This window comes from Amblyomma americanum, chromosome 11 (assembly GCF_052857255.1).
Source record: "Amblyomma americanum isolate KBUSLIRL-KWMA chromosome 11, ASM5285725v1, whole genome shotgun sequence".
NCBI classification, from domain to species: domain Eukaryota; kingdom Metazoa; phylum Arthropoda; class Arachnida; order Ixodida; family Ixodidae; genus Amblyomma; species Amblyomma americanum.
The window spans coordinates 3,362,348-3,388,654 of NC_135507.1; the positions used below are offsets into that span (position 1 = coordinate 3,362,348).

At 48.9% G+C, this 26,307-nt stretch overlaps 1 protein-coding gene across 2 annotated transcripts in view; it reads right to left on the reverse strand.

Moving 5' to 3' along the window:
• Nucleotides 1–8,339: 8,339 nt before the first annotated feature.
• Nucleotides 8,340–26,307, reverse strand: part of LOC144109960 (vitellogenin-1-like) — a 28,427-nt gene continuing 10,459 nt past the window's right edge. Inside the window, exons 9-26 of one of the 2 annotated variants that reach the window (XM_077642742.1) lie at nt 25,603–25,842; nt 23,838–24,055; nt 23,359–23,450; nt 22,312–22,436; nt 20,805–20,969; nt 19,662–19,779; nt 18,866–19,106; nt 17,917–18,211; nt 17,234–17,443; nt 16,385–16,560; nt 15,593–15,803; nt 13,911–14,048; nt 13,079–13,273; nt 12,094–12,391; nt 11,331–11,491; nt 10,400–10,660; nt 9,070–9,637; nt 8,340–8,699 (exon numbers count right to left, since the gene is read on the reverse strand). In XM_077642742.1, the coding sequence (XP_077498868.1) occupies nt 8,416–8,699; nt 9,070–9,637; nt 10,400–10,660; nt 11,331–11,491; nt 12,094–12,391; nt 13,079–13,273; nt 13,911–14,048; nt 15,593–15,803; nt 16,385–16,560; nt 17,234–17,443; nt 17,917–18,211; nt 18,866–19,106; nt 19,662–19,779; nt 20,805–20,969; nt 22,312–22,436; nt 23,359–23,450; nt 23,838–24,055; nt 25,603–25,842 (3,996 nt within the window). In that variant the 3' untranslated portion in view covers nt 8,340–8,415. Of the gene's footprint in view, nt 8,700–9,069; nt 9,638–10,399; nt 10,661–11,330; nt 11,492–12,093; nt 12,392–13,078; nt 13,274–13,910; nt 14,049–15,592; nt 15,807–16,384; nt 16,561–17,233; nt 17,444–17,916; nt 18,212–18,865; nt 19,107–19,661; nt 19,780–20,804; nt 20,970–22,311; nt 22,437–23,358; nt 23,451–23,837; nt 24,056–25,602; nt 25,843–26,307 lie in introns of both variants that reach the window. The other variant, XM_077642741.1, reaches the window with a different exon arrangement.

Sequence of the window (26,307 nt, forward strand, 5' to 3'; positions counted from 1 at the left end):
AAGGCATTATCTGGACTTTCGGGATTTTATGTACTAGGACCACAGTGCACATTAACGACCACTAGGAGGTGATATCAAATCTGGAATCATCCGCTGTGGTGTGCATTATGCCCACGTTATTCCTTTATCACGTAAAAATGCATAAACTAGATCAAATCACATTAAGTATTAAGATGGCCTAAAAGTGATCTTCCATGCCGTCCCCGAAACTTGCCTCACTCACACTCGAGAAATCCCTATTTTGGGCACTTTTTTTCAACAAGAGTTTGGAAAATCACTGAATTTTTCTCTCGTGTTATTTTATAGTATTTTTTATGATTAATCCTTGCTGTTCGTCAGCATTAACGCCACCATGTAAAGCCACGTAATGCGGCCCTGAAGCTATGGAAGGTGAAGCTGACCAGTGTACGCCTCGACTACCAGGCAGTGCTCCTTCTCGTCGCCAGAAGGTCGATAGAAGCCTCCGGAGCCCCGGACGGGGGGCCCACCCTTGTGCGCTGCAGCCACCATCCTTTTCAGTAAACGTTTACTCGCTCACTGCATTGCATTGTGTTGTCATGAACAACTGAGCGAAATATACACATTACATGCAGCAGAGAACCCATAATCGCACGCGAAAGTTGGCGAGCCTTTCCGGCAACTTTTTCATACTTGCGCTTTCCTCCGTTCCACACTCCTGCATATAGCCGCCGTGGTGGCTGAGTGGTTATGGTGCTCGGCTGCTCACCCGAAAGACGCGGGTTCGCTCCCAGCCATGGTGGTGAAATTTTGATGAAGGCGAAATTCTAGAGGCCCGTGTACTATGCGATATCAGTGCACATTAAAGAACCCCAGGTGGTCAAAATTTCTGGAGCCCTTCACTGCGACGTCCCTCGTGGCCTGAGTCGCTTTGGGACGTTAAACTCAATAAACCAACCAACACTCCTGCATATCTCTGTTCGGACATGACTATTGGTAGGATTACTTCAGATGTCACATGGCTGCTGTGGCCACGGCCAGTCAGCCACGTCACTCCGGCATGCCAGGAAGCTCCGCCCAACGGGGGTTCCCACGCGTGTCGGCAGCGGAGGGCAGAGCCGAATGGTAGGGCCGTGGGAGGAGCGCCGACGTTTGAGCGTGCAAAAAATAATGAGAGAAGGAAAGGCGCGAAGATGCTGAAATTCATATTTTGGCTACGGGTAACTCGGCTTCTACAAATCTTGTTAAAAAATTTTCCCTTCAGGCGAAAAAAAAAAAGTTTTCCTTGGAAAAAGAATGCTGCCAGAAGGGTTAACTGCGAGAACTGGAAATAAAGGAAATTGGGGTTGGGATGTCCTCCTACAAAAAGCTGAGCCATCGACATGCGATTAATAATAGAGAGAGAGAATGAAAAGGAAATGCAGGGAGGTTAACCAGATGTGAGTCTCCGGTTTGCTACCCTACACTGGGGATGGGGAATAGGGGTTAGAAAGAGGACAGAGAGGAAAACGCAAAAAAAAAAAGGAACATGCACACATGGAGACACACACACACAAGGCGTTCCAGTTAAAGTCTTTCACACAGGCCGGTAGATTGTAAGAAGCGCAAAAGCGCTTGCACTGCCTTCTGCGACGATAGGTCCTTTCGATGTTGTAGAATTCTTTTTTCGGATAGCGGTTGGTCGTCCAGTTGGTCAAGTTCGTGGCAAAGGCATGCCCTCTGTGGACTGTACTGCGGGCTGGAGCACAGTATATGGCCAATTGATTCTTCATGGCCGCAGTGGTCACAGGTTGGGGTGTCGGTCATCCCTATGCGGAAGGCATAGGCTTTAGTAAAGGCAACACCCAACCAAAGTCGATATAAAAGCGTGGCGTCTCTACGGCGAAGCTGTGATGGCGCTCGAAGACTTAATGTTGGATCAAGTGAGTACAGTCGCGTATTTCTTAAATGTGGCTCATTCCATTGCGACTCGGTGCACTGCCGAGCAAGTAGGCGGAGCTTCCGTGCCGCGTCAGTTCTAGAAAGAGGAATTGGGACGTGGCGCTCCTCAGTATGGGCTGAGCGGGCAGCGTGATCCGCCCATTCATTGCCGATAATCCCGCAGTGACTTGGAAGCCACTGGAACGTTATTTCATGGCCGGCATCACTTATATGGTGTAACGTCTCTGTAATATGGAAGATTAGTTGTTCGTGCTGTCCGCGTCGTAGAGGTGACAGTAGAGACTGCAGTGTCGCCTTCGAATCGCAGAATATTGTCCATTTGTGTGGCGGTTCATCACCAATGTGATGAAGGGCAGTTAAGAGCGCTGCGAGCTCTGCTGCCGTCGATGTTGTCGCGTGGGTCGTCTTAAATTTGATTGTTGTAGCTTTCGCTGGAATGACGATAGCCGCCGCGGAGCTGCTTGGACGGACAGATCCATCAGTGTAAATATGCGTTGAGTCACGGTAGTTCTCGTACAAATGTAGTAGCGTGAGCTGTCTAAGGGCCAAAAAGTCTCTTCACTATAGCTACCGCGGCGTCCCCCAGGGCGGTGTACTTAGCCTCGTGTTATTTAATCTAACACTAATTGCTCTCCTTGAGCACGTGCCAACCACAGTCAGGCTATAAATGTACGCGAATGACATCTGCATATTGACATCTGCAGTAACACGCCTACAGTTGCGAGCGAGAATTCAGAGAGCCGCCACACAAACTGTTATCTACCTCCGTAATCGAGGCCTGGAAATTTCCTCCGAGAAATGCGCACTAGTGCCATTTACGCGTAAACCCATGGCAAACTACAGTGTAATGATAAATGGCCAAATAATACGACGGGTCCGATCGTACAAGTTTCTCAGTGTCATAATCGACAGGGACTTGTCATGGAGCCCACACATATCATAAGTGAAAAAACGGTTGACAGGCATCTGCCGCCTGTTCAAGTTTTTCGCTGGCAAGACCTGGGGAATGTCGCCTAGTGCCATGTTACATCTGTACAGGTTGCTTTTTCTAGGATTTCTGCGATACAGCTTGCCAGCAATAAACAACACAGGCAAAACGAATCTACGCACAATACAAAGTCTTCAGGGTCAAGTGCTCCGGATCTGTCTAGGCCTGCCTCAGAGTGCTTCAACAGTGGCTACGATAGCAATCGCTAGAGACCACCTTGTCAAGACCCACATTGAAATTGAAGTACTCAGGACCCATATAAGGCATCTTGCCAGGAATCCTCGTCACCATTTAGCCTCTCTACCAGCGGACAAGCCACACACATCTTTCAGCCAAACGATAACTGCATATGATGAATCATTGCCAGCTTGTTTCACTCCGGCTACGAGACCTTCGATCCCTCCATGGTGCCTTGCTCAGCCAAAAATCAACCTCGCAATACCTGGTATCTCAAAAAAAGCTGATCTGTCATCACCAGACATGCGATTAAAGTTATTGGCATAGTGTGTGGGATGAGATGGATGGATGGAAGATAGGAGCAACCCCTTTGAAACGGGGTGGTGGCAGTTGCCACCATGCCCGGCTTTTGTTTCTTTTTTTTTTGTTTAGCTGTGTTGTAAATTGTTGTTAAAATTCGCCATTTTCTTTAAATACGTATTCCTGCACTTTTTATCTTATGTCACCTCTGCTTTTGAGCCACCAATCTTCCAATCTCTTTTTGCTAACTTCCACTGCAGATTTATTTACGTGACCATTGTTATCTCTAAACCCTAGGGCCTCAGGAAGAGTGATTGGCCTGCTTTGACATCGGGATGGGTACCATCACATTTTAGAATGAGGTGTTCAATTGTTTCTACAGATTTACCACACACAGCGCATGTGCCATCATCTTCATTAAATTTCTGTTTGTAACTGCGCGTTCTAACATACCCTAACCTAGTTTCAAAGACTAGAGCTCTGCGTCTTGAGTTATCATAGAAATATTCCTTCCTGATCTGCCTTTTCCAGTATCGACATAGTTCTACACTATGCTTCTTTTCCATTGAATTAATCTCGGAGACTGTATTTTTAGCCACGCGGGTTAAAAAAGAAATGCTGACAGAAACAAAATCCCCGGAGGCAGTTTGCATAACCATCTCCCACAGCGTACCCTGCGTGCGATCTCTCTCGCAACATAGTTTCGTTTTCGCGCCTTTAGATGAACACGTAAAGAAGAAAAGGTGCTGAGCTGACAAGGAAGGCCGCACAAGGACTGTGGGACAGAGGAGGGTAGACACTGTTCGAGGAGGCAGACCCAGCCTAGCCTCCCGTGACGACTGTCCACAGAGCGAAGATCGGTCTCGAGTCATGCCCGTCACCGTACGCAGCTCGCCGTGTGTCGACCGTCATCATCTGCACTGCCACAGCTATGGCCAATTCCAAGCATCGGATCGCAGAAGTGGCGTCCAGACGCCGCCTCAACACCGCCGGGTGAGCGGGGCCATTTAGCTCCTGACAATTTTTGTGGGCCCCGTGATTCCCACTTTCCATCCCGAGAAGAGCCCTATAGTAGGGACATCATAACAGCGCTCAGTATCATTTGCCCTTGACTCCTTTGGCATCTGCGTTTGACGTCTGTCAAGTCGTATTAGACTTTTTACAGGCCTAGTTGTCTTTGCTTCGTTCCTGGTGTCTGCCTCGCGCTACCTTCGTCTTCGTCGGGTGGAGCGCGTGGTGGCAACACACCTTGAAACGCCTCTCGGGAAAATACCCTAAAATAACCGGATGACGCAGCATCCTGCGCGCCTACGTAGAAGCTGCTGCAGCATGCAGTTGTGAAGAAGGCGCCGCTGGCGATGCGCCGTATCAGTCGCCTTACGGGAGGGCCATGGAATCTTAGAACATTGCACGGGTTCGGGCTTACCCGGAAGGCCTGGCCCCTCCCGGGCCAGGTACAGCAAGTTTTTACCGGGCCTGGGCTGGGCCCGTGGTCTGCGGGCCCGCACTTGGCTTGGGCTCATATGCTTCGAGAAATCGTTATGCATGAAGCATAAGCGCGGCGGCCGCTCACAAAATTAAGAAACACTTTGCTTTAAACCTGAGAAGAACAGGAATTGTGAGGCTATCTTAGCTGTTTTGGTGCTTTACTCTGATTGCATCACACTTATCTCCTCTCCAGCACGCGCTCAGTATTGCCGTGTTTCGTATTTCCGGATAACCGTCGTATTCTGTTTCGTGGGGGTACTCCTGCGGGTTTCCCGGAGCATAGAGGAGGCGACGCGTGCGGGCAGATCTGTGCCTTGGAGAGAGTGCATCCAATGCATAGCTCGTGGCACCCGTGGTTTCTCTCCTTTCGGTCTCTCTGTTCGGAATAAGCACTTTTCATAATGTATGCCACTATATTTATGAGACTTCTCTCTTTTGTCTGTGAAGTCCTCCTTTTATTTTTTTGTACCCTTTAATTAAAAAAAAGTTTTCTAAATTAATTGTATAAGATGCGACCGCATCATCACTCATTTTCAGCGTAGATGGGGCCTGTATAAATTGACAACTTCATTGCGTAATATACCGAAGTTCAGTTGATGTTCCTGCGTTTTATGTTTGCTGGATCGGTTTATGGTTTGTGGGGGTTTAACGTCCCAAAGCAGCTGAGGCTATGTGGGACGCCGCAGTGAAGGGCTCCGGAAATTTCGACCACCTGGGGTTCTTTGACGTGCACTGATATCGCACAGTACACGGGCCTGTAGGATTTCGCTTCTATCAAAATTCGACCGCTGCGGCCGGGATCGAACCCGCGTATTTCGGGTCAGCAGTGTTTGCTGGATCGTAAAAGACAAGCGGACACCTCGCTGCCTTAAGTTTCGTCTCGCGTTACTTCTTTCGTGTTGGTGGCGAATCGATTGCAGTGTTATATAGGCAGTTTGGTATAAGATTGCGAAAATTAAATCCTAAACTAAGCGCGAAAAATGAGCGTTAGTTGATTAAAGTTTCAGCAAATCGGTATGTATTGCATTCAAGGCACTGTACTTTGTTCTGTTCTGGGCAAAAAAAAAAAAAAAATACCAACTCAACCGGAAGCAGAAACCAGAGAATTTTAAACCTCTATTCTAAGCACGATGGACTATTTTTCACTGAAATTTATAGTAACAACACCATTTCCGCTTCTGTAGAGCGCTTACAGCTTTTGTGTTGATTCAGGCCTGAGCCGGGCTCGCACACTTGTCGGGCCGGTCAGGGCGGGTAGTTGAGAGCTTCCTCGACTTCGGGTCGGGTCAGGGCGGGTAGCGGTAGAGGGTGCCTGGCCCGGGCCAATGATTACTGCCCGTGCAGTGCTCTGCCGCATCCGATGTCATGCTAGGAACGCTGCACGTGTGCGGGAGGCCAGAGCCACGAACGCGCGGAGGGTATAACGAGGATGAACGCCCTCGGGACACTGCACGACAAGATCGTCAAGTCCATGCCGCACTTATGTATGGTATCATACGAGAAGTGATCACCGTTAAGGGTGCGCGGTGATCGCATATTAAACGCGATGGCTCCCGTTCTGCGGAGAGGCGTGCGAGAACATTCGGATTGGTCGAAAAGGCAGTAACATCACACGTGGGATTGTGAATATAAGGTCGCAGAACGACTCAAACATCCTAGTGACATGGAAGAATGTCAAGTAGACTAATTGCACTGAAACGAAAAGGGATGAGATGGCAATCGAGTGCGTTCTCCTTGGATCCCGAGTCAGGCACGCTGCGTACTCCTAGGCCAACGAGGCATGTTGGTTCGACATGCGTAATGTGTCCCCCGAACTTTTTTCACTCAACATAATGTTATTCTAATTGCCCTTGCCTCAAAGAATGTTTCGGGCAACCGTTACTCGCTTCATGTCCTTGGTCCAGTGCTTCCGAAATGTGACTAACGTTTAAGTAATATTTTCCTCGTCATAATTCTGCGCGCACGAAACTAAGAACAAAGATGCTGAACTCTAATTAAAACGGCAAGAAACCCTAAAGTACCAGGACCGCCAATCGTGAGAGCGCAACTTCAGTCAAAACTCGGGAAGGGGTAACGAGGGCGTGCAACTCATACCTCCGAAGTTGTACCGTAGCCTCATGCTTATACGGGACGTTTCGCCTGAGACTGTTAGCAGTTTTTAAATATAGGCTTTTTCAGTTAGACGAGTGCTCTTTTCGACATAGCATTGTGAGCAGTGGTGCGCATCAGTATTTTTTTTTTGGGGGGGGGGGGCACTCTGTTTACCTAAAGTGCGGTGAGGCGAAAGCCTTTAGCGCGGTGTTGCTGTTTGTGCCACTGATGTGTGGTTAAGATGTGAAGGACACAATTGCTTGTGAATATTAAATGCTGGAGACACTGGAGGGCGTTTGGGAGGCATCCGTCTGATTCGGCGCCTTTCCGCAAACACTCTCCAGCGTCCTAGACAAGGAGGACTACATGTGCTTTGGGAGGAAGTAGCGTAGTCGTTAGCACGCTCGGCTGCGGAACGGAATGATGGTGGTTCGAATCCAATCGGGCACAAAGGTTTTTCTTATCAAGTTGAAGAGCGTAACGGACGGACGGTATAACGTCACTTCCGTTTGGCGATGTAACGGACGGACATGGTCTCGACCGGGAGTATCAGCCATTAAAGGCTATCGCCTTAATAGAGCTGAGATGTGCAAACTAGCAGGCTGGTTAACTAATATTGAATAGTTGTCTCTTCAACCATTAGAGTTAGCCTCCTTATTTATTGAGGTTTGTAGCCCGCCGGTAGTACCTGTCAGTTTTCAGAGCAAATGCCATTTCGTCGCCACTGCAGCGAAAGATGTTGTTGGGTCGCACACGGGCGAAACCGAAGCCGCGTGTCTGGAGAGAGCGCCAGTCACTCCTACGAGTGCACGTCACACACCCTGTCACGTGTTCTCTGTCCGCTCGCCGCTTCCACCCGCACGCAGCGAAGAGAGCGCGTGACTTCTGCGCCGCTGTATGACGTGCTCTCGTAGGAGTGGCTATAGCGCTGTTTGAAAAGCAGTGGAAAATCGGTGAGTACACCTGGCGCCACTGGGGATTACATCCCGGCCCTTCTTCATATGATGCGGATGCTCACTATGCGGTCTGAAATCATTTCCAACTTCGAAGGTGTTGCTGCAGGCGTGGAACTGCCGGCGTGCCTTTGTATTAGAGATTTCCGACACCGTATACGGTGTAGCTTTCTTTATCGCAGTCGTAGTATGCTGTCGCCGTTCCGGGTTTAGTGAGAATAGAGCTTTGCTGCGTTCTCACACTTGACAGAAAAATGGTGATCATGGGGTATGTGAGCGTACACTGGAAGTATAGGCCTTCTCAGGGCAGCGCGGACTCGGTACAGTCGTCACCTTCGCTTTTCTGCCCCCTAGAAGAGTACGAAGTTGGAGAGACGCATATTCTTATTTGAAAGGCGTATTCTTCTCCGTCCAAGTGAGTTCGACACAATGAGCCACGTGAGTGTAATTTTGTAATAACGAGTCTTTATTGAACTAACGTGAGGCCGCCGCTATGTGTGGCCTCGTGGAGTGATGAGCTCAGGCGACGAGGGGCACGCACTTTTCAGGCACGCGCACCTTCTCGGACAGGGTGACCGGGTAGGTGGGGGGCAGAACGCCGACGGTGCCCACCTCGCGGACCTTGCGGGTCCACTCCTTGGCCTGGGAGCTGTTGCGGGGCAGGCAGGTGAAGCCCACGGTCAGCTGGGTGCTGCCCTTGGTCTTGCGGCAGTCGCTCTTGCACGTCGGCACCGGGAAGACGCTGTAGCAGATCTCACCCTTGCGGTCGCGCAGGATGGTGCGGTTCTCGACGCACTTGTCCACTGCGGATGGGGCGGGAAAGAGCCGTGAGCGATGGCCCGGTCGCAGTTCTCAAAGGGACCATAAACCACCTTCTGAGCGCACACAGAAAGACATGACAGGAATGTCTCTGTCTTTCAAGCTGGGTGCTTGAAATTTAGTTGTCGGTCCCTTTAAAATGCAGAGGCTTCGGAAAACTATATGACTGAAATACTGCAATCGTTGGGGGGGGGGGGCGCACGCACGGCAGCTACAGGAAACCATTAGCTTTCCAGAAAGATACGCCATAAGCCAGGTTAAATACGCCGATACATTGTGACGTCGCGTTTGTTTAATTCGTGGCTCTTAATTCGCAATAGCTTGTGGAAGACTGCACAAAAGACATGGACTTACATTCCTCCTGGAGACTCGGGAAGTGAGGGTACTGTTCGTGCTGGGAGTAGTGATGGCTAGGATACTGGTGGTGGCTGGGGTACTCGTGGTGGGTAGGGTACTGGTGGTGGGTAGGATACTGGTGGTGGGTAGGGTACTGGTGGTGGCTGGGGTACTGGTGGTGGGTAGGGTACTGGTGGTGGGTAGGGTACTGGTGGTGGCTGGGGTACTGGTAGTGGCTGGGGTACTGGTGGTGGGTAGGGTACTGGTGGTGGGTAGGGTATTTGTGGTGGGTGGGATACTGGTGGTGGGTAGGGTACTTCGGGCTAGGGTAGAGTCTGGGGACCTCGTGGTGCTTGGAGTAGTATCCCTCGACTCCTTCGGGCTTCTTCAGCTCCTCGAGATAGTGGAGAGGGTAGGCATAGGGAAGCACAAGCTCCTTGCACACGGGCTGGCCGAATCCATAGCTGGCCACGAACTCGGAGTAGTTGGACACCAGCTCGTTGGTCGGCGTCAGGAATTCGTAGTACGGCTCGTTGTCGTAGTTGCTGCAGAGACCGCAGGTCTTGCCCTGGTACAGGGGGTTCACCTGCATGGAGAAAACGAAAGGAAACGCTCGCTTTAGATCCTGCGCAGTTTTTGCATGCAAGCGCTACGTCGGCGCGCGCTGTGCAGCATAAGCTGGACGTACTCGTTTCCGTCGCAAGGGCAGTCAGTATCGCACTCACGAAAGTTTGACAGGGGAACGGCTGCTGCTATACTACTAGCTGCACTCGCTCTTGGAGGAGAGGATGTAAGAGGAAATTTAGTTAGTTTATTCGTTGAAGAATCCATCTTTATTGGTTAATCGCAGGAGCTGCTTTTATTTTTCGGCTATCGTCTAGCGTAAACTCGAAGGCACTCGCTTATATTTTCGCCTCTGCAGAGTTAGAAGCAAATTACAGCAGTTCTCTTAGCATTCTTTTAAATTTATTTTTTCTAGACTACGTACGTTCCTTAAGAAATATTGTACAGTTGTGACGGTAACTAGCGACCACCTTTGTCTCACTTTAATGCTGAACGGGCTAGTAAGGCAATGTTGAATGTCACCTTTCTTTGTCCTTTCGTTATCGCGCACTTATGCATACTTTTAGCTTCCGCACTGACTGCAGTGGATTATTTTTACCGCGTTGAAATGGTAGCGTTTCTGAACGTATGTGAGCAAAATGTCCGACAACTTGTTTTCGCCATTATTGTGATCACCTGAGCAGAATCAGAAGGCGACGCCTTTTACTGTTCTTCAATGGGGCAAGCACTCCCTAGTAACACTGCCGGATTTCATGCGTTATGCAAATAGAGGCTTGGTGCTCACCCAGACGAAGAAGTTCACACCGTCGAACAGCAGCCTGAAGGTGTGGAGGTTGTTGGTGAGCTCGACAACGGGCGGGTCATGGGGTCCGCTAGTCGGGTAAACGGTGACGAGCACCTTGCGGTTCCACTTGTAAGGCAGCACCACGTCCTGGGTGGTGTTAGCCACGTACTGGGTGCCGTTGACGGTCAGCAGGACCTCGGCCTTGTACAGGTCGGGCGGCGGCAGCTCGACGACGGTGTGGCCCAGCTGGACGAGGAGCTTCTGCAAGGGACCAATCAAGCCGAGAGAGGGCGTTAGGGAAAGTACTTACAGCGGCCAGGATGCATGCTCCTTAGGTTTACATTCTCGCGAATTCACTAATACTGAATCTCGATCGAACTCCAACAGGAGGCACGCAAATCAGGCAAAATGGCTGCGTTCGATGCTACTTTACTCCAGACTCTGGCGGGACATGTTGCCGGGGTTGAGAGGCTTGGAATATTAGTTCTGGTCATCACGACGTTGAGAGCATCGCGTAAAAAACTTTGTGCCGCGACTACTTCCGCCGCGCGAAGTCTAAACAGTCTTCTGAACGAGGCTTTTTAGATTAATCGAATACCACTATATTGCCACTAGTGATTTTAAACCTGCTTGCTCGATCTAACAGAGATGACATCTTTTGCTTCATAAACATCAAACCACCGGTTGAGGAACTACTATGTTCTCACATATTTTGGGATTTGTTCAATTAATTCGCGACTATACGTTTTACTTTTACCGCCTGGAGGGCAAAATAGACCGAATTTGAATACTCGTTTTCATTAGCTAGAAGAGTATAGACTGCACAGTTTATTCGGTGATGAGGCCCTTGACACGATATTGCTTTTTTTTCCTCGGAAAACGTCTGGCCAAGCCTCATCTTGTTGAGTGAGCGCGTGTTGCGGTTCGCTACCTTGGTTCCGACGGTGAGGTCAAGGGGCTCAACGACGACGGCGAAGTCGTGCTTCTTGCTGCAGTCGCTGGTGACGAGGTACTTGCAGCTCTGCCTGACCTCCAGCGGGTAGCTCACGTTGTCGTAGGTGCGAACCCAGTTCTTGCCCACGCTGCAAGGCTCTGCGAAGGGAACACATGGTGGCTCGTTACTTTGCGTCTCTTATCCAAATACGTGTGCGTGATGTCGGCGGAGTTTGTGTTCGTTTGTGTGTGTTCTTCGGTGACTCAGAGCTATATGATAGACTGGAAACCTCTCGTGTGCACGGATCCAACACTACATTTCTGACCAAACTAGGCTTCCAAATCCTTATTGGGTTAAATTTTAATCGGAATTTCGTTCCGCAAAAATGGCTTGTTTCTCACTTGCCTTCAATTTTATGCATTGCGCGTGTGTAGAAGCATGATATTTTCGCAGAGCTGAGGCTTTTTTATTTGTATTTATCAATTACCTTGCAATGCTGTGCGTTTCTCTAAGCTTTCTGCCATATGTCTTGTCCCGCGATTTCGTTCGCTTGTCCCCATAAGAGAAGCAAGCCGCATTTGAGTGGAGGCACGTCCGCTGAGTAGCCATTACAAAAGCCTGCCTCCCTTCATGATTCATGCATCAGTCCATTGGTGTTTTTCCTATCTGTTTCTCCGCGGTGCTTAAGTAGTTGCAAAGCAAATTCTCTTTGTTCGCACTTCAAAGGCTCTTGCTTTTGCAGAAAGATGTCGCCACTCACGGAGGGGGTAGCTCTTGAGAAGTCCATGCTTAAGGCGGTCGTAGACGGAGAGGAGCAGGTTGGGAACGGAGTACTTGGACACCCTCAGGTCCGAGACGACGACCTTCTCGCCGGGCAGGAAGACTTCGCCGGTCGCGTAGGTCGCGTAGGGGTTCACGTCGGTCTTGTTCAACCTGACCACGACCTCGAGCTCCTCCTCCTCGGTGCGGGGCAGGGCAAAGAAGCTGGCGTACGGGTACAGCTTGTACTTGAGGAAGGACAGCACCTTAACGGCCGCGTTCTTCAGCTTGGGACTCACCTGAGGACAGAGGGAATAAAACCGATGACCAGTTACAGAGCGAGTCCATCTTTGACTATCCGTGACTGCCCATTTAGTTCAAAAGACATCAAACTGAGAACAACCAAATGAAGGATTAATCAAAGTGTTAACCATATTTTTTTATCAGTGAAGCACACGCGTCGTTGTGCCTCTTGGTAACTCGTTGACCTCAAACGGCACAGGAGCTGAAGGCATACGTCGGTTTGTCAGTATTGTGCTGTGACCTTGTCAACTGCTTAAATTCGTAGACAATGTAAGATGCTTAATTTCAATAATTTTTTTTTCTACAGCATAACACCGCAGGATTTCGGATGTATGTGTGGTATGCAAGCTAAAGAAAAAGGCGCAAGTTATCGCGAGCGTAACGATAGGCCAGAGGCGTAGTTCTGAAACTATAGAACTTCTTCCAAATACGTTTCCCGCTTTTACGTCACTGCAACGCTAATTGTCGAAGCACGAAAATAGCAGGGATACGTAAGTAGCCGTCTTGGCACATTGTTCGGGAAGCAGCAAAATGTACCTATTGTTCAACAACCTCGATAACAGCATTCTGCGAGTGCTCCTAACTGATTCTAGTGGCATCACCTGTCGCATTTACCGTGGCCATACTGTCCGAAACAAAAACAAGAGAACGTGGCGCCACCTGCGAGGCAGGAAGACACTTACGTCACGGGGCACCTTGAAGGCCAGAACCTGGTGGTTGAGGTGAGCATCGAACACGGTGGCCAGGCGGCAGGCGTAGCTGACGGTGTTACCGGCGTGCTGGTCGGCCAGACACTGGGGCACGAACCAGTGCAGCAGCGGAGTGGCGTCGTAAGCGTGCACGCCAAGCAGCTGTTCCTGGGTCTTGGTGGCGTTGTACTGCGGTACGCGGCACGAACATGTGGTTATGGGTCACGTGCAAGCTTGGCTTTCTTTTTACCCTATCATGCGCGGGCGTATGAACACACTCCTTGCGTTCAAGAACCAATGTCGGCGTTAGTTCTGCGTAAAAAAAGGGGAATGTAAAAAATCTATTCTTGAAAAGGAAAACTATTGCATGGTTTGCTACGAGCTAGAGCCGAATTTATGTACAGACAGTATAAATACTAATTAGGAGTCGCCTTTAAGCTCGATTATACTGTACTTTTGTTGCTGTCGCCGCATCGTTTCCTTGCAAAGGATGTTGAAGTAAACGTTATCTCAAGTTCCTTTCGAAATATGGTGCAAACTTTTTGAGCCATATCAACTATACCGCAAGCAAATCGCGATTACTGCTCTAGTTATTCGGAAGAGGTCAAGCTAAAGACAGGGAACAGGCAGTATTTGTCAAAGGTAACTCATCACTGTGCATGTGATGAGATATTTCGCCCGACTCTGCTGATGTTTTTGGGCATTGAGAAGGACAGTACTAAAAACTGAATTAGCCGCAGATACGTACGGCATTTTCTGGTATCGCCTATCGGCGATGCATTATTCGGGTATACTGGAAGGAGACCGTTTCAAGCCGAGCACTTACGGTGACCACGAATGGGTACGGCATGTCGCTGTAGTGCAGGTACAGGGTGGCGTTGACGAGGTCGTTGCCGACGTAGGAAGGCACGTACCAGAAGGGACTGGGCGGCACCGGGTACGACACGTTCAGGAAGAGCGACACCTGGAACAGGACACGAACGGAGGCAATTAATGTATAGAAGAGGATTGCAGCGTCTCCCCCTTTTACTTAGCAGCGACACGTGTGTAAGACCTCTCTTGGGGGAAGTAAACGGTGCTACCATAGCATGTCGTAACCGAAAGCTCCCGTTCTGTGGGCGTCGTGCTTGGGCGGAAATTTGTGACTTTGCTGCACGCAAGTCATTAACTGACGTCCTTGGACCTTGCTTCATCATCTCCCTCTTCCCTCTTTTCGCCCCCCTTCCATTTTCCCCCCTAGCTGAGCAACCAACCGGAATACTCACAATTAACTTCCCCTCTTCCTTTCTTTGCTTTTCTCTCCAGGGCATGGCTTAAGCCTTGAGAACCATGTGGGCCTAGGTTCGACCCTCGTAGTAATATATGAAATTTTGAGTCGCAAGATACAAGTTTTTTTTTTAGCAGTGGGCTGTCTACGAGTGAGGTAGGAGGAAATGGGGAAGTGGTACCAGCTAATCCCGTGAATTTTTCACGCCGGGGAGGACGGTAAGTTCCGTATCTTTGCTCGGGAAAAGCTCTGAAAACTTATGTACAGTTCGAAATAAAACTAATTCAATAAATGATAAATGAAGATTACTTTGCTCTAAACGCATTTAGAATCATTGGCTCCAAAACACCTGTGTACAATTCGTCGCCGCCACCTTCTTTTCAGCGCTTTTTCTTGGCTCTAAATAACTTACATGCGACTGCGGTTGTGTGTACTTGATGCGCTGCTCCGTGTCAGCAGTTTTTCGGGTGATTCGAGGAATAAATCAGCGGCGAATTGTTGCTGCGTAACGGTATTACAGGAGGGCATAGCTTGGTTGTTGGAGAAGAAGATTAATTAAAGCACCGCGTTCTACGACATGTAACCATGGGCAAAATGATCATTGGTACATTCAAACGTAAGCAAAAGAGTCGAGAGCGATCGACCCTTAATGCGAAAGCATTACTAGTCCCATCGCGAGAAAAGCCAGCGGCGTGTGTTACTGTGCGTACTCGCAGATGGTACAGAAAATCTCAGCGATGACAAAAAAAAAATAGGATGACGTCATCTAGCGGCCGCAAACAGCAAACCGAGCACCGTGATTTTAGACAATTAAGAATCGTTCGTCTATGTATACGCCCCACTAGCCGACCTCAGTGTGGCGCCAGTTTTCCCGACAACATTCGTACAAAATTGTGACGCAACCGTTTCTCGTACAGCGTTCCGGGTGATGTCATAGCTGGTTTCAGCGTTTGTGGAATCAGCGTTCGGAGGCGCGACTTTATTTCATTTCTAAGTGCACAACCTGCATCGAGGTCGAACGCCCACGACGACGCGCTAATGCTTACGCCTTCACAGCATGTAAGCAGTCTTAAGTGGCCCCTGATTTTTTTCTCCCACTGCATCACCGTAAGGTGCATCTGCTTTGTTTTCAGCCGTTCCCTTCGCCCCGTAGGACTGCTTTGATGTCCGTATACCTGCCGCTCACTACAGTCGTCGGTGAACGCAAGAACATAGGAGCGGCCGATGGCGGGCAGACTCACGAGGGGCTTGGTGGTGGTCTTGAGGTCCGCGTAGTAGTGCTTGAGGGTCTTGTTGAGCGAGTGGTAGTAGGCGAGGTCAAGCGTGGTGAGCTTCTTGACGGTGCCGCTCTGCAGGCTTTCGAAGGTGACGTTAAGCACGTGCTTGACGAAGGTCCTGTTCCACAGGTGCAACACTTCCTCGGGGTACTCGTAGCTGCTCTCGCTGCTGCTGCTACTGTGGCATGGAAGGAAGAAAAGTCGGTGCAAAGATAGTGATTAAAAGCTGCTGTGAAGTTGTAACGGCCTAAGGAATCATTCCGGAGTGACAGGGAACGACCGAGATTACTTGTCAGTTTTCTGAATGCATGTTATTTGGTATTTTACTTTTCTCCGTGTGTAACGTTAACGCCACTTGTTACTCTTCTCTGAATCTTTATTCTGTTTCTTTGTTGCAAATTACTCGCTTCTTCGTCCTGTGTATACGTCTCGATTTTTTTGTTTTGTCAAATGCATTTTGCGGAGGTGGCTGTGGACTTTTTGTCAGATTGCCTTTTCGGAGAGTAGTTCTTTTCGTACATCCTCCTTCGTCATATTTATCAAAAAGTAGCCATTATCTGATTTTATCTGCGAGAAGGCTGGCGGCCGCACGTGCCTGTAACTTTGGCTCTATCTCAGTCTTTGTCCGGGGACTCTTGAAATTAACTTTGCATACAAATCTGGGGGTAGGATTTCAGTGCTAACCCTAGCTGTCTTTTAACTGCTCATGTTTAGGGCATGTCGAAGAAGACAGTGTTGGTGAGATTGCGTGCGCACCTGTCGTAGCTCTCGTAGGGCTTCAAGCTGGGGCTGACGGGCTTGTAACGCATCTGCTCGTAGGGTTTCTCCACGCTCTCATCGTAGCTGCCGCGCTGGGTCTCGGTGTAGACCTTCTTCAGCGTCTCCTTCACCAGGAAGTTCAGGTTGCTGTGGTACTTGAAGGTGGCCACCCACTGCAAAGCGGAGTCGAAGCAGTCTCATGGATTCAGCCCGCGTGGGCTGACAATGTGCCAGTGTTTGTTGATTACAGAAACTTCTCTATGACTGCGTGCCCTCTCAAGTAGCTGAAAGGTTAGTGTCGTTACCAAACAGGTCACCGTTCGCAGGCTTTACGAACGATGATTGTTGTCCGGCCTGATAATGGCAAGACCCCCCCCCCTCCTTCTATACACATCCTGTCGTTAAAGAGCAGTAGCGTGGTATTTAATTCGTTCTGTGAACTATTTTTCAGTGATTTGTCGTTATGCAGCAAAAAACTCATTTTCCACACTCGCCGCTCTTTTTTCCGCACGTTTTTTTCTTACGAGAAAAATACTGTTCAGTCGTATTACGTGTAAGTGCGTTGCAAAGCCAATTACATATCCTAAACCGGCTTGAATCAGCTTTGAAGGATTGCGGGTACTTATGGCAGGAAATTCTGTATACCGCTATTGGAGGTATCCAGCGGCACTAGCTCTACTGCTTTCATCAGCAATAGTTGATACCGCCACTGGTACTCGTGGGTCAAAGCACGTTGGGTAGAAGGACGCTAACAGAAGGAACAGTTAAGAATTTCAGAGTTTTTATGACGTTCAGGAGGAAAACCTGTCTGCTTTTCCTTTCTAGCTTGACGTGGAATTAACTCACCTCGGTGACGGGGTCCTTCTCGTTGGGCTGGACCTTCACGCGGTACAGGTGCTGCTTGGTTCCCATGTGGACCAGGTACTCATATGACTTGTCCAGCAACCCGCTGAGAGACTTGTGAAGCTTGCTGTACAGCGGAAGCGGGACGAATGGGCCGTGGCTGTAGGCGTCGACCTCCACGTCCACGAGCTTGGCATCGTAGACGCGGTGGTACTGCGAAGGTAGCCACGAGAACACCATCAATACACAGGGGCGGATTGAAAGCAGAGCGCTTATAGAACTTGAATACCCTCCTGGACAGTTTCCCGGGACTTTGATTGATACTGCATGCGCTGCTATAATCAGGGACCAACCATCAAGCTCGTAACTGTGACCTATAGAACAGCTGCACATAAACATTCAGTGAAGAACCTTCTACCTTAATAAATGAATCTCGAAAAATATCAGGCTGCCTAATGCGGCAGTGTCACACCGACGCCCTCTAGGGTCGTGAAGTGGAACCTCAAGACTTTCTGGAGTCTGTCCATGACACGGTGGGGACACGTGTGAGTAGGGGGAAGTATTATGCGGTACTGTTTCTGTTGTCGCTTCTTGGTGCGAGAAAAAGGCGAAGTGCTTTTGCTGAAGCCTAGCGGAGAGAGATGCCCCCTCCCTTGGTACATAGCGGCGAGAGAACTGCAGCTCACCGAGTAGGGCTTTTCGACCTTGTCGAGGCACTTCTTGGGGTCGACGATGGGCTTCTCGAGAAGCAGGAACGGGTTGTACGGCTCGACCACGTGGTCGCTGCAGACGGCGCTGAGCAGGGCGGTGCCAAAAGTGGGCTTCACGACCAGCCTAAGGCTCTTCTCGACGGTGCTGTCGTAGCCCAGGGCGAGTTCGGTCTTGAAGTGCGCGCTCTTAACGTTGGTCAGCACCACGGTGGGAGCCTCCTCGGTCGGCTCCAGGGGCACGAACACGCGGCTCTGCTTGACGCTCAGGAGGCTGCGGTGAGCGAGAGTGAGGGAGGAAGCACATCATGTTGAGAGCTGAGAATTCATGCTTGCTCTAATATGGTTAACCATAGCATCCTGCTGTTGGGGGAGAAGTGGGTGTGGTGGAAACAGTTTTCCAACGAGATTGGGCTTTTTTTGCTGCTGGAGTCCGGGCCAGAGATTTAATGAGGTTGGATTGGGCGTGTGGGCGCTTCCAGAATGTACAAATGTTATCAGGTTAGCCCCTCTAGCATTTTCAGCGCGGATGGCCGCTGTTTTTTAACATGCAGTTGTCATCGTGAAGGGAAGGAGTGGGTTCTGGCTCCCCACCTGGGCAGGCTGTGCTGGTGCGAGAGGGAGGTTGAGGGTGCGAATAGCATGCGCCACTTCAAACTTATCTGAGGATAGCCTTGCACTGCACTCCATTAACAGGTTCGATTATATATGAACTAGGCACATAAACAGCAGCAACAATTAATGAACTAACTAACCAATAAGTTATGAACCGCGCAAAGTACATTCTGCAGAGTAGAGAGTACGTGGAATCTGCCGAACGTTCACTAACTTAGGTGGTCGGCCGGCAGTCCGAGCGATTCATTAGTCACGCGGGTCCCATACAGGCAAAACAAATCGAGCAGCAGTCGACTCCGCTGCGTCAACTTACAGGGGCTGGACGGTTCCGCTAACGTTGAAGGTGTAGGGCAGCAGAGATTTGGGGCTGGCCTTGGCCTGCAGGTAGACGTCCTTGAGCTTCAGGGACACCACGACGGGGTGCAGTACGGTCTGGACCACGGGAAGACCGACGGCGGTCGGCTCGACGTGGGCGACCTTCTTAAGCAGGAGCACGCGCACGTAGTGCTTGTTCAGCGGGGCTTCCTTGGTTGCCTTGACAGCGAGCTGAACCACTGCGGAAAGGAAAACGAACGAATGAGTTAGAAGAGCTAGGAACTACCACATCTGATGGCCCTAGCCGTTCATTAGCATCGTCATCTGCAGTGACTGCTCTACCACTTCCAGTACCACGTCATCCTCAGCTCCGAAAGTTCTGGGCTCATACCTCCGCATGGTATTGTGCTGTTTTTCTTTGAGTATCGTAAGTGCTTGGAACTATTTTTTTTCCTTGGTCTGAGCTATAATGTCCTCCACAAGGGTCTGCCTGATGGCTCATGTTGATAGCATCATCTCTCTATGCCGTCCAATATCTTTCTTCCCACGGCCCTTTGAGACGTTCCTGCCTTTACGCTCCTTAGGCAATGGTTCTCGTTGCAGAACGCTCCAGTCGCCTCGTTTTGAGAGTCATGCAGTACATTGTTTATGCTTGACCATTCGCTTTTTATCTGCTGAGGTCCCATGAAGCCATGAATATCTAAACAAGTATTTTCCCGAAGCCTTCTATTAGTAGTCGTGTTCATCTTTTTTATGCTCGGAACTCTGATACTGATTATTGTGCGGCCGCTTACATTCTCTCTTGACAACCTCGAGGAGCTCCTTGTCGACGGGCAGGACGAGGTCTCCGCTGAGGAGCTTGGCGAACAGGACGGCCTTGGGGAACTCGACCTTGCGGGTCTCAAGGTTCAGCTGAAAGTGACAGTGGGTGCAAGCAGGCGCCGATTAATTTTTGAGTCGCGCGTTCGTCAGTTATTTGCAACAACATACCACCTCTTTTTTTTTTTCGTTACAGTGTGCTCGTATGGTGAAATGCTCGACCTAGGATTTTCTGCCTTTGCCAGCGAGTATGGTTCGGAGTCACAAAAGAGTGAAACAAGTACATTTATCGAATGAACAGTAGTCAGTTCTGTCGCAACGACTAATGATACGTATTCACGGCCTCTGCCTTTTCCCCAGTTCTTTTGCTTGTTTTTACACGAAACGCTACAAGTTTTGGAGCTGTATAATAATAATAATAATAATAATAATAATAATAATAATAATTGGTCTTAGGGGAAAGGAAATGGCGCTGTATCTGTCTCATATATCGGCGGACACGTGCACCGCGCTGTAAGGGAAGGGATAAAGGAGAGAGTGAAAGACAGGGAGAATTAGAGGTGCCGCAGTAGAGGGCTCCGGAATAATTTCGACCACCTAGGGATCTTTAACGTGCACTGACATTGCACAGGACACGGGCGCCTTAGCGTTCTGCCTCCATCAAAACCCGCCGCCGCGGTCCGGTTCGAACCCGGGAACTCCGGATCAGTGGCCGAGCGCTCTAACCACTGAGCCACCGCGGCGGGTGGAGCTGTATAACAATCTCGAAATAGAAGCAACACAGCTGAAGGTTAGCGTATGTATGCTTCAGTGTATATAGGTCCTGCTTTCCTTTCTTCCACTTTTCATCCACTCTGTTTTGGTCCCTGCACCAAGTTTTATTTCGGAGTGCCTGGTAGCCTTGAAATCTGGTCGTTAGGTACTACAAGGAATTGGCATCTTCGATAAGTCGTCTCTCGAAAACTGCTGGTAACCTTGTTCTCTCTCCTTTTGCCATGTCCTCGTGCACGAACATAGTGCAGAAGATACAATACTTCAAGACAGCTTTTTTTTCTTTGTTTCTCCAAACCTTGTGGATAGCAAGCCGCGGCTACAGCAGGCTAAGGCCAGTGCCTCACCTCCTTGACGACGGAGTGCTCGAAAGTGGTGGTCTCGTAGGGAGTCTTCTCGACGGGGGTCTCGGTGTTTCCAGCCAGGGCCTGGACGAACTGCTGCAGAAGGCCTCCGTTGGAAGAGAACACTTCGTCGACGAACCTCTCACTGCCCTTGACCAGGAGCTTGGCCTATTCAAGGAAGAAACGGAAGGGCAATTTAGAAATGAACAAGCATGTGTACGCTTCAGAAAATGTGTGTGTCGTTCCTGCTTGCGGCCTTTTACAAGGCTAGGAGTATTGTAGAACTAAATAACATTAACAAGGTTTATATATTTCAGAGCAAACTCGTTCTCTTTGCGACGCTGTCTATAGCGGCGCAGAGCGTTTGACAAAAATGCACAGCCCATGCTGTTTGTTCCTGAACCCGGCAACATGGTTCGTTTAGCATCATCCCTAATGTCTCAGATGCAGGAGGGACTCGTCTACTCAAACTTCCCGTGCCTGCAATTGTAATTGTGCCTACACGGCTTTTTAAAAACATACCCGTTGGTCTGTATATTTTTTACATACCCTATGCAATGTACCAGAATGTGCGGTGCAGTGTGCAGCGAGTGAGCGAACTGATCTATAGGCTTGTGTTCTGTCGATGATTGTTACACTGACAGGAGTACGTCACTGCCGCGGAGATGTGTGGTTTTTTCTATCAGTCTAAGAACGCTAATAAATGCATATAATTCGTATGCATAAACGTCATCGGTGCCTAAGTGCGCCAGTGGTCCAGAGAAAATCACTCCGCTTCATATTTAATGCTTATCGTACCTCTATATCCCTCTTTTCTGATGGCTACCAATAACATATCCACTACAGCAAACTGGAGAGCACTTGCAAGACTAAAATTCCTTCACTCACTCTGTTTCAGCCAATTTAATATTAGTCTTGCTCCCTACCTATAAGTTCCCGATCCGCCCTACAGATTCGCTTTAGCCACAGCCGTAACCGTCCCCCATACTTTGCGCGCACGAGCACACTAAAATACTCATTTTTCCACAGAAATATCACAGCGTCGACTGCCTACACATGCCTTTTCGGCCCGTGATGTTGCTGCTTTTGAAGAAAGTGCTTTATGCAATCCGTCAAGTCAGTGTTGGCCGCACTTCCCATATTCCTGTTTCTTTCCTTTGTTGCTTCAAAGTGTTGTATCTGCGATGTGATTGTTCTTATGATGATTTCTATAATGCTGCCCTCCTGCTTGATCCGTATGAGTGCAGTATGTGTAAACAGTAAAATAAATATAGTGATCAAAGCAGGCGGAGCTGTTAAAACATCATCGGCCTTTACTACCTCCGAAGGTCACCTTCTGCGGGTACCGAATGCAATTTTATTTTGCAACGATGCATTCTCAAAAGTGTAGCTTTTTTTTAAATTTCTGCAAAGGCAGGGACACCGCTGTTGCAAACAGAGAATGACTGCTGTTGAATACAATTAAGCGTTGAGCAGATTGCAATGAGGCCTCGCAGCTTATTGCACCCACCTCAACGAGAGTCTTCACGTAGGAAGCGAGGTTGTACTTCAGTCCGGCGTGGAGGTACGTGGGCACGAAGGACACGTTGCTGGCCACGTGCTTGAACACGGCCTCGACGCCAAGGTTCTTGCTGGCTGCAGTGCGGAAGCATGCACGAAGTGAGCAAACGAGACCATTGTTTTCGGCCGTGGTTTAAAGGACTGAGACACCAAATGTTGGTTGTTAGTGTGTTCTTTGTTTTGGGTGATGCGCAGCACATTTAAAACATGGACAGCCGCGTGGACTGCGCCAACAAGCGGTAAATAATTTATAACCGAATTTCTTTTTCTCATGCTATTTCGGTTTCAACAGCCTAACGGCAATTGCGACGTAACAGATGATTTGACGTCACGTGAGACGCACAAAAATTGCAGTAAGGTTGCTGTTTCCTTCGTTTCAATTCACGCCAACTCTTACGCAGGCCTCCAAGAGTTGTAATAACGAAACCGAACAAGCAGAGATTTTATCGCAGTTTTTGCATGCCTCACGCGATGTCAAATCGTCTGTTGCGTTACAGCCGTCGTTCGTCTGTTGAAACCGAAGCGGCACGAGAAAACATTAAAATTATAAATTATTTAGGTGGCGTATAGAAAAAAACATACATATAAAAATTTGGTTTCTACTCTTCTAGGGCGCTCTTTTATGGAACAGAAAGGGACAGGAACCGTACGTGTCGCACTCGTATATACATGCTATATATTCTCTGCGTGCTACTTCTAGCTTTTGTTTGTGCTCGCGCACACTCGCTCAATTAACGGCTGTTAATCGGGATATAATGTATTTCAAAAAGTTCAATCAAGGTGCAATGAAATGTCGGGAAGCCTAGGAGTTAGAAATACGTATGGATTCCTCAAGCCATTCGCAGGCATGAATTCCAATGTTTTCTCGCGTGACGGTACAAATCCTAAATGCGGCAGTTTCTTCCTTTAATTTTTTTTCTCTATGAACGACAGGTAAGTCGATGACACAGTTCGATTGTCTAATGAGGAAGTAGCCGTGTTTCGTCAAGTTGCTTACTTTCGTAGTCGGTCTTCTTGTAGTACTTGGAGTAGCGGGGTCCAACGTTCAGAGATTCAACATCCACGAAGACGCCACGGAGGCGGCTAGCCCTGCGGTTAAGGGGACACTGGTGAGATGATGACACTAAAGGTTTCCATGCTTTTGATGTTTACGGTGCTGTGCCTTCTCTTTCAGTAATGATTGGTCTCTTGGAAGCAACTTTTTTTTATGCGTGACAATGATATTTGCTATCAAAAGAGAGCTGTGTCTCGGAGAAGCTAATCTGCGGCAGGAAAGCGAAAACTTTATTTCTACATGGTATAATAGTTGCTATTATGAAGAAGATCATTGACTTTCCTGGTCTTTACTGCGAAATTACTGTTAGTAAGGATATAGTACTAGTTTTATGTTATGCGTTTTCACATGTGGTGATAACTGCGGTCTCTAAAGAACCTTAGGACAGACGCGAGCGTGACATATATAGGATGATCTCCTACAGCACGCTGTTTGCCGGGTGCTTGTCCTTGAGCAGGGCCTTGAAGGCCGAGTAGACGTAGCTCTTCAACTCCAGGCTCGGGTCGAGCTTGACAGTGATGGACACCTCCTGCAGGTCCCACTTGGTAGGCACGGACTTCACCCAGACGTCGAAGGCGAGGGTCCTCACGTCCACGGGCTCACTGGCGTTGAGAAGGACGGCACGGACCAGAGGGTTCACCTGTGGCCAAGGAACCAAGAGGCCATTGAGTCATTCCTAATGACAGCATTGAGGCTGACTGCAGGTGGCGTTTCTTAGCGTGAAAGCGCTATTGGCCTCCAACCTAGAAAATGCCGGTGCGTGGAGAAGCCTCTGAAGTTAGTCACGTGATGCGGGAAATGGGAAGTAGGTGGTTATGCTGGTTTTGGGTGCGGTTATTAATGACGATGGCAATGATATAAAGGCTTTTAGGTTGAATGCCTCTATGGTAAATGTCTTCAGGTGGACGGCCTTTGAGTGAAGGCCTTCAAGGCAAACGCCTAAAGTGTAAAAATCTTTATGTCAAGGGCTTTTAGAGTGAAGGCTTTCAAGGCAAGTGCCTTCCTGGTAAACGCCTCATGGTAAAAGCCTTTAGGGTGAAGGCCTTCAAGTCAAATTCCTTCCTTGAAAAGGCTTTTAAATTAAAGGCCTTTAATTAAGACCTTTAGCTTAAGTATCTTTAAGTCAAAGAATGCTTTCGCATTCACAGCACGTAAGGACGTTAAGCGCTCACCTTAACTTTATTTACTTCGTCCGACACTATCGTGCCAATTACCAGTCTAAAGATCATTTTAAATTTTATTAATGAGCACAGCACAGGACGCGAGCATTATGAAGTTATAGTGTTGTGTTTTTTGAATGCTTGAAGAGTATCCTGTTGTTTTAAAATTAGCTCTAAACGACAGTTGTCAGCCGGTTCATCGCGACAGTTGCGTTTTAACAGCCAGCTCCACAGCACCAGCTGAGCTTGTGAATTCGTCCGTAGTCTGCTCACCCTCCCCTGCTGCTCTTTGGTCTCGGGTGTCCGGCAACCCTTACTATAACTACACAACTCCTAAGCTCAAGGCAGCGGATTCCACGCGTAGCGAAGTTTGGTCACTGTTTCCTGTTATTGCTTTTATCTCGGGAAAGCAGGAATGACCACTCAGAGCTATAGGAAGAAACCACTGACGATTCTTGCCTTTTTAACTTTCTAAAAAAGGCATTTAGCTTTGTGCTGCAATAATTGATCCTGCTGTTTGTTTCGTTTCGTTTATGGGGGTTTAACGTCCGAAAGCGACTCAGGCTATGAGGGACGCCGTAGTGAAGGGCTCCGGAAATTTCGACCACCTGGGGTTCTTTAACGTGCACTGACATCGCACAGTACGCGGGCCTCTAGAATTTCGCCTCCATCGAAATTCGACCGCCGCGGCCGGGATCGAACCCGCGTCTTTCGGGCCAGCAGCCGAGTGCCATAACCACTAAGCCACCGCGGCGGCCGTTCCTGCTGTTTGTGTCATTTATTTGTACCCCATTACGCGATCATCCCCACCCGCAGTACTATGCCTTGAGTATCCTACACTATCCTGATTTATTATATTGCCGCTGGTAGCTCTTATCTGAAGTATAAATCCACTGTTCTGTTTTTTTTTGCCTTTCTGCGCGTGTTTTCACCTCCCTTGGTACCCACTTTGCTGTAACACCCCCTCTACTCTCTGGCTTGCTTTTCAACATATACTGCGCTTATTAAGCGACCATGGAACACTGACCTCCTTGGGGAAGTACTCGACGACGTGGTCGAGGGCAAGCAGAACAAGCTTCTTGACGAAGTAGACAGCCTCGTAGAGCTCCTCTTCTTCGGAGACCAGCTCGTACAGGTTCTCGGCAGTGCTGTTCAGGTAGCTCAGGAGCACGGGAAGCACCTCGGGCTTGGCGACCTTGCCCAGGGCGTTCAGGTAGGCGACCAGGACCTTAAAGTCCTTGGTGCTCTTCAGTGCCTCCTCAAGAACCTGAAGAAGATGACGTCCTGTTCAGGCCCACATTGCAAAAGCAAGCGGTCGCGTTTTTCCTACAAGGCTTCTTCAGCTCAGTTTCTCGGTGAAGGTGAAAGATTGGGCAAAACACTGAGATTGGAGTATGGTTCACGGCGTGCAACATTGGTCGCAGCTGTGAGAACTCGAAAGTGTACACTTCTATAAAGAATAATGTAATGGCAGTTGGAAAAACTAACCTATTTTCAGTAAAAGTAAGAAAAAATTAAGAACCTTTAATGGCCTTTAATTGGGCTAGTCCGGCCTTGTCGCACATTACATATAGTTGATACCGCTGTTTTTCGGTATGTCCTTTGACAGATTGTTATGTGTAAAAGCTTTAATAAGATTTCCCGGGCCTAATGTCGGATGTTAAGTGCGTAGTGAACAGTAGCCTTTATGACGCCATTTCTGCGTACAATGACTTGCTGTTTCATGTTGGCG